Source organism: Ailuropoda melanoleuca, chromosome 1, assembly GCF_002007445.2.
Source record: "Ailuropoda melanoleuca isolate Jingjing chromosome 1, ASM200744v2, whole genome shotgun sequence".
Lineage (NCBI taxonomy): Eukaryota > Metazoa > Chordata > Mammalia > Carnivora > Ursidae > Ailuropoda > Ailuropoda melanoleuca.
The window spans coordinates 71,058,372-71,066,468 of NC_048218.1; the positions used below are offsets into that span (position 1 = coordinate 71,058,372).

An 8,097-nucleotide genomic window follows, 5' to 3' on the forward strand; every position below is an offset into this window, starting at 1 on the left:
AGGAGTTTGGATGAGACTGTCACTGTTCAGAGTTGGAGTTGTGCTTGCTCTGGAAGTGCACAGAGATCCCTCCAGTGCCCTGGCCTCAGAGTCTCTCACTGAGGAGAAAAGCATGTCTCATCCAGGCAGACAGCTCTGCTTTGGAAAGGCCAAACCTCAGAAGCAGAACTTGTCCCTCAGCATAGCAGATTTCTAACCTGCGTGAATCCGAAATTCGAAGGACGTGAAAACACGGGAGCCATCGACTTCATTGTTCAAAATACTTCTCAGTACCTCATCCAGTTTTTCAGCGAAAGGACTCAACAATGTTCCTCTCCTGACCGCGGCTTCCATACCTTTCCGGGCATTCAGCATGTTCTGCTCTGTTCAAAGAATAAAACTTGGAGGTCATTCTGATCGGAGCACTTCCCGGGGAAATCGGCCACAGAAGCTTATGAGAATCTGACATGACGTCTTCCTCTGATTTAAAATCCACACAGAGTGGCGCCTGGGTGGCACAGCGGTTAAGCGTCTGCCTTTGGCTCAGGGCGTGATCCCGGCGTTATGGGATCGAGCCCCACATCAGGCTCCTCTGCTATGAGCCTGTTTCTTCCTCTCCCACTCCCCCTGCTTGTGTTCCCTCTCTCGCTGGCTGTCTCTATCTCTGTCGAATAAATAAATAAAATCTTTAAAAAAAAATAAATAAATAAAATCCACACAGAGAATCCCATCACGTACGTAGGCTGTGCTGCGCTTGTTTACGTCGTTCTGTGTATCGATTGGAGAAAGACCTCAGCACATGCAGCTCATTCATTCTTTCAGAAGTGCACAAGGCATCCCATTGCATAGGTGTGTCAACATTTAGATGACTTCGTCCCTGTTGATGGTCATTTGGGTTTTCTTTTTTTTCTCCTACTACATACAACCCTGCAGTGTTTTTGTGCACAATTATTTTTTTTTAAGATTTTATTTATGTATTTGACAGACAGCCAGCGAGAGAGGGAACACAAGCAGGGGGGTGGGAGAGGAAGAAGCAGGCTCCTAGCGCAGAAGCCTGATGTGGGGCTCGATCCCAGAATGCCGGGATCACGCCCTGAGCCCAAGGCAGACACTTAACGCCTATGCCACCCAGGCGCCCCCAAAATTAAATTTAAAAAATCAGTTCCAAGTATGGGCAGAGCTGTGAAGCACAGGAACTGTCATACACTGTAGGGGCCATCATATTGGTACAAGTACTTTGGAAAGCAGCTGGACATTCCTAAGTTACATTGAACATAGGAACACCCTTGAACCCTGTGATGCCATTTTCGAACATATTCGAGGATGTTTTTAGCCTTATTATTCCGCAAAGGGGGAAAGGAGAACTGGAGAGGATTGGGGCAGTGTGGTGGGAAAAGTAAGACTCGAAGTGCGGTCCATCCAGGGGTATGGCTGCCACAATGACCCAACTGGATCACTGAGCTCTCCCAGCCAGCATCACAGTCCTAATGTGCCATTTCATGGAGACACTTCTCTCCCTCCTGCTCTTAGCATTCAGCGTTGACAGGATTCAAGTTACATATGGTCTCTTTTTCAGTTTGGAGCTTTCTTTCATTAAAAACCAGAATATGCCCTCTGAGATAGGGTCCTTTCCATGACTTATTCTGGTAAAGTCTTTATTATCCTCAGGATGCAAGGACACTTCCCTCTTCCTTTGGAAAGTGCTGAATCACAGGCAAAGCCCCGAGCCCTTCAGTTGCTTTCGGGTACAGCACCATTTCAGGTAAGGCCAAATACTTTAAAAATGGCTATGGGTAACTGAGGGCTTGGTTAGTCCGTATGTGCATAAATTATAAAATTTTGTACAAGAAATGATCTGTGTAAAATTACACTTGGGAAACCTTGTTTTGGCAGATGAGTATTACTGTGTATATTTAATGTAATTCAATGCCACGAGTTCGTATTTTCTGTTAAGCATCTTAAGAAATGGTAGCTCCTTCTTTATGACACAATCAGAAATACTGTCCTCAAATTCTAGCTCTGTGACCGTGGTTAAGTTACTTACCCTTTCTGTGCCTTAGTTTCATCATCCTTTAACCTGGGGTAAGAATAGAATCTACCTCCTAGGGTTATTGTAAGAATTGAATGAATTAATGTCAATAAAACGCTGAGAACCATGAATGGCATAAAGTGATAGGTATTCCCTGTTTTTCTCACTGTGGCTAACACAGTGTTGGCTTTTTGAGGGTGTTACTGTTTTCGTAGAATAAGTACTGGGCATATAGCCTGACTGAGGGGAAAGGAATCAGGTGGTGGTTGCTGCTGCTTTTCCAGACTTTGCTGTTCCCGGCATGACTGTTGGTTACAGCCACCGCTGGGTAAAGGCAAAAAGAACAGGGCTGTCTTCAGGGTGGGCACTGCTCAGTGATGTCTGTGAGCTTCAGTATGAGAATGATCATTTTCATGAGTTCTATGTAAAGATTTTAAAGCACTGTCTTCTATCTATATAGCTTGAAAACGCTTTAATTTCAGTGCTTTAAACCGAGAGTAGAAAGTTGGTAGAACAAAAGAATGAGACCTCTCAGCGCAGAACGAATGTCTTTTCACCCCCCGGGAAAATCTGCACTCCCGGGAAAAGAGGGATACTTAGTCGTATCTGGAGAATATTCGGAGTCAGTGCTAATCCTGGCGACGGGCTCCTACCTTTGCAGGGTTACGAGATCGGAGCGCTCGCGCCTGCGTGTCGCCGAGCTCCCGCGGTGGCCGTGGCCAACATGCTGAGGAGCACCCTGCTGTGCGCGGCGCTGGGGCTCCTGCGCGCCCAGCCCTTCCCCTGCCCGCCCGCCTGCAAGTGTGTGTTCCGGGACGCCGCGCAGTGCTCCGGGGGCCACGTGGCGCGCCTCGCCGAGCTCGGCCTGCCCGCCAACCTCACGCACGTCCTGCTCTCCCGAATGGGCCACGGCGCCTTGCAGAATGACAGCTTCCGCGGCATGACGGTCCTGCAGCGCCTGATGCTGTCCGATAGCCACATCTCCGCCATCGCCCCCGGCGCCTTCCACGACCTGGTAAAACTCAAAACCCTGAGGCTGTCGCGCAACCAGATCCCGGAGCTGCCGGGCGCGCTGTTGGATAAGATGGTGCTCCTGGAACAGTTGTTTCTGGACCGCAACGAACTAAAGGACATCAACCAAAACATGTTTCAGAAACTGGTGAACCTGCAGGAGCTCTTTCTGAACCAAAATCAGCTCACTTCCCTGCCCGCTCGCCTCTTCACAAATCTGGGGAACCTGAAACTGTTGGATTTATCGGGAAACAACCTGACCCACCTGCCCCAGGGATTGCTCGCGGCCCAGGCTAAGCTTGAGAAGCTCGTGCTCCACTCGAACCGGCTCGTCTCTCTGGACGCGGGGCTGCTGAGTCGCCTGCGCGCCCTGAAGGAGCTGCAGCTGGACAGAAATCACATCCGTTCCATCGCACCGGGAGCCTTCGACCCGCTCCGGGGCCTGAGCTACTTGACTCTTTCCAGAAACCAGCTGGAGTTTCTGCCCTCCGCACTCTTTCTTTATTCGCGCAATCTGACATTCCTGACCCTGTTCGAGAACCCGCTGGAAGCGCTGCCCGAGGTGCTGTTCGGGGAGCTGGCCGGCCTGCGCGAGCTGTGGCTGAACCGCACCCGGCTGCGCACCCTGCCCGCCGCCGCCTTGCGCAACCTGAGCGGCCTGCGGACGTTCGGGCTGACCCTGAGCCCGCGTCTGAGCGCGCTCCCCGAGGACGCCTTCCAGGGCCTGGCGGCGCTGCAGGTGCTCGCGTTGCACTCCAACGGCCTGGCCACGCTCCCCGGCGCCCTGCTGCGCGGCCTCGACGGGCTGCGCCGCGTGTCGCTGCGCCACAACCGCCTGCGGGCCCTGCCCCGCGCGCTCTTCCGCCACCTCCGCAGCCTGGAGGGGGTCGATCTCGAACACAACCAGCTGGAGACCCTGCCGGGCGACGCGTTTGCGGAGCTGCCCCGGCTGGCCGAGGTGCTGCTGGGGCACAATCCCTGGCGCTGCGACTGCGGCCTGCGGCCCTTTCTGGCGTGGCTGCGGCGACACCCGGGCCTCGTGGGCCGAGCCGAGCCCCCGCGGTGCCACGGCCCCGCACCGCGCGCCGGCCTGCCGCTCTGGGCCCTGCCGGACGAGGACCCGGAGTGTCCCGGCACTGGCGGCCCGCCTCCCCGCCCCGCCCCAGCCCCGACCCGGCCGGCCCTGCCCGCGGACCCCAGGCACACGGCCTCGGTGGCCTCGGTACCCGACGGCTCGGAGCCCTGGGCCCGGACGCAGCTGGTGTCCAGAGACCAACGCCAAGACCACAGTCTGTTCTGGAGGCTTTATTTTCTGCTTTTAGCTACCCAGGCCGTCATAACGGGGATCATCGTGTTTGCTATGATCAAACTAGGCCGGCTCTTTCGAAGATTAATCAGAGAGAGAGAGCTCTTGTTTGAGTCAATGGGAAAACCTTGCAATTAATGAAAACGTGGCCAGAGAATCGTCAGAGGGGGCTCTGGGGCGGGGTGGGGGGGGTAATCCAGCCAGGCTGCGGCTGTCTTCCCCTCCCTTCTCTCTCCCTTCCTATGTCCCCCCAGCCTCACCTCCCAGTCTCCCTCCTCCTCCCTCCCCCTCCTCAGAAGCAACATTTACACTTCTAAATTGTGTGTGTCTGCTTGGCCTTTGCGTATCCTCACACAGTGTGCCCCACCGGCAGTGGATGGTGTTTGGGCCATCCTTGGGCTGCCCGTCCCCCGGGGCAGAGAGGGGTCTCCTCCGGGGGAGGAAGGGTGCAGATGAGCCAGCCAGCTCCAGGCCAGGGCCTGTCTCCTGCACAGCGGGTCTGGGAAATGTTTATGAAATGGACAAATAAAATGAACTCTGGGATCCCAATGATGGTGGCTTTTCCTGGGGGACAGGATGGATTATTGTCTTCATCTACTTTTGAAAAGCAGAACTCTTCCCGTTCTTTCCTTTGTCCTTTTTCTCACTTTCTGTATCTCTGACCTGCAGGCTACGGGGAGAGCACGCTGGCTTTCTTTCCTTCAGCGCCTGTCTTCAGAGGAGGCCGGCTCTGTGATCCGCTGAGATACAAAGCACAAAGCCCTCCGGCCAGGAGCTCAGCTCCCAGTGACAGGAGTCAGTGGTCAGGGCTGAGTGCCAGGGAGCAGGAGGAGGGAGGCCAAGCAGAGCTCCCCTGGAGGAAAGGGAGCTCAGCGGGAGGTCTAAGCCTATAGGGGGTTGGATCCCCAGAGTCCCTGGGTGTCCCTGCCCACCACAGCTCTACCTGCATGTGTGCCTGCTAAGTTTCTCCTTGCTTCCTCCTCCAGTGAAGTATGTCATTGTGACACTGGGTTGGTTTCCATTTCCTGCAACTAAATGCTACCTCATTTCGAAGCATTTATGGAGCACCTAACATGTGACAGGTGTTCATGAATGTAATGATAAGCTTGGTTTCTAGTTTACGATGGTGGCATCACGTTCTCATTTCGTCTCCCAGCTGAGAGCCATAAAGCCCTTGTTGCTTTAATTGTGTGTCTGTGCTTGTGAGAAGCAGTGGTTTAAACATGGGCCCGAGAGAGGACAACCGTGGTGTCACATCCCAGCTCCACCACTTTAACTGCATACAGCTTTGGGCCAGACCCTCCTCCCTGGAAGGGGACACATAGCACCTGCCCTCACAGAGCTTTTGTGAGAGTTAAGGGCAATAAATCATGTGCTGACTTCGCCCAGTGCCCTGCATCCAGTCCGTGCTCAATAAATGTTAGTTCTTATTATTTAAGAGCAAGCAATTATTCCTGCCGTCATGATTGCAAAACAAGCGCTTTGAGTCGGCTTTTTCTCTGTGCACGTAAAGGTGAGAGCAAACTTTCTCAGATTGGAGATTACATTCAATCAGCTTGTCTGCACCGGTGCTCGGTCTCAGCCCTGTGCGGTCGGGCTCTGCGCGCTCACGGTCCAGAGCAGGGGGTCCTCTGGACAACACCAGTCGAACGCGGAGCAGGAAGAGCTGGGTTTCTGGCATTTGTACGTGTACTTCTTCCAGGCCAAGTTCAACTGGTAAAGCCTTCCCTGATGGCCCAGGCGGACTCAAGTGTTCCCTGCTGTGCAGTCCCCTCTCAGGCTACCAGCACGAAGCACCTCCTCACCGCTGGGTGGTCGAGCTCCCCCTTTGCTCGGGGGTGTGTGTTGATATCCCCCGCCCCTGCACTGTAGGCTCCTTGACCTTACCTTGTCTTGCTGATTTCCACTGCTCCACATTTTGAGGCTTACCTACAGCACAGAACCCAGACTTTTTGATGGAATGTGGACTCTAGTCCTAAGCACTGTGTTCTCAGGCAAGCTGCCAACTCTCAAAGCCTGTTTCCTCACCGGGAGAGTGAGGAGAATAATGGTGCATACCACTCTTGCGAGGATGAAATGAGGTAGCAAGCCCAAGAGTGAAGTCCGCGCTGGGGCATGGGGCTCAACAGGGGTTGGCTGTGACTTTGATGAGCCCTTTCAGAACCCAGGGTCCTGACGTGCCTCAGGGCCTTTGCATTTGTTCCTGTGCTCAGCAGCTCTCTGGGGAGTACCTTCTCTGTACCAGGCAGTCTTCTCAGTGCAGGGACAGAGCAAAGCATGGAACAGAGTACACGCTTCCATGGGCCCTACATTTCGGTGATGGAACAGAGTACACGCTTCCATGGGCCCTACATTTCGGTGTCCCCTCCAACTAAAACATCTCCCCTGAATTCCTGGCCCTTCTCTTCAAACACTCGGAAAATTATGAACAGCTCTGGATACCTCAACCAGCTTTATAAAAAGCTGCTCTATTTGCTTCAGGTATTTTTTTTTAACACAATAAAATAAGACAAAAGTTGAAAGCCCCTGTCAATGTCTCTTCTCTGTGCTTCTTCCCCTACCCTCCCTCGAGGTGAGCCACTTAATAAATGTGGTGTTTCACATTCCTAGTGCTGCTTTTAGACTCTTACTACACGTGTCTACAACCCTAAACAAGCTGAAATGCTTTGCCAGTTTTTAAATTTTCTATAAATGATGAGACTCTGCATGTAGCATTCTTCAAACATTTTCCCTGGGCTCACATTTTTTTTTTAAGTTTATTTAATTTCTACCCCCAACGTGGGACTCGAACTCACAACCGTAAGATCAAGAACTTCACGCTCTTCCGACTGCGCCAGCCAGGCGCCCCTCACAGGTTTCTGAGATCTATCCATATGAAGCATTTGGCTTTAGTTCATTTTAATATAATAACAGCATGATCTTCTATTGGGTGAATTTCCCGCAACTTATCTCTTCTCTCATTGATGGACGTGGATTCCCATTTTTTTCCTTTTTATTCCCCATTACTCCACATCCTCCTCAACTCTTGATATGATTTTGAATTTTTGTCAATCTGAGAGGTATAAAATGGTATCTCCTTGTTTTATCTTACATTTCCCTGGTACCTAGTGAAGTTGAACTTATTTTTAAATGTTTACATGTTTATTGAACTTATTTTTAAATGTTGAAACTTACAATTAAATGTTTAGATTCCTTCTTCTGAAAATTATCTGTGTATATACATTGACCCATTTATAATGGAGCATTTTGTCTTTTTTTTTTTTAATTGATTTGTAGGAATTCTTTACATATCCTGGGCACTCATCCTCTGTAAATTGTATGCTTTGGAACTATCCTGTTTCAGTTTGTGGCTTATTTTGTTTAATACTGTCTTGTGTGGAACAGCAGCTTTAATTCTAATCTAGCCAAATTTAGCAATATAATTTTATGGTTTGTGCTTTAAAAAAGAATCTTGTTTAAGAAATTCTTCCTACTCAGGGCAGCTGGGTGGCTCAGTGGGTTAAGCGCCCCACTCTGGATTTCAGCTCAGGTCATGGTCTCAGAGTCATGAGACGAGCCCTGGGTCAGCCTCCAGGCTCAGCACAGAGTTTGCTTCAGATTCTCTCTCCCTCTCCCTCTGCTCCTCCCACCCTCCCACTTGCATGTGCACTCTCTCTCAAATAAATAAAATCTTCAAAAAAAAAAAACCTTCTACTCTCGTCATAAAAGAAGTCTATATTTTCTTCGAAAAGTTGTAAAGTTTTGTTTTTCACATTTAGGGCTTTGGTTCACA

The 8,097-nt window shown here is 51.2% G+C and overlaps 1 protein-coding gene across 1 annotated transcript; it reads left to right on the forward strand.

The window, feature by feature from the left end:
• The first annotated feature begins 1,164 nt into the window (after nucleotides 1-1,164).
• Nucleotides 1,165-7,872, forward strand: GP5 (glycoprotein V platelet). Its single transcript, XM_034660915.1, has 2 exons — nucleotides 1,165-1,741; nucleotides 2,670-7,872. Exons 1-2 carry the CDS (start codon nucleotides 1,613-1,615, stop codon nucleotides 4,461-4,463), a joined length of 1,923 nt encoding a protein of 640 aa, XP_034516806.1. The 5' UTR covers nucleotides 1,165-1,612; the 3' UTR covers nucleotides 4,464-7,872.
• Nucleotides 7,873-8,097: the final 225 nt, after the last annotated feature.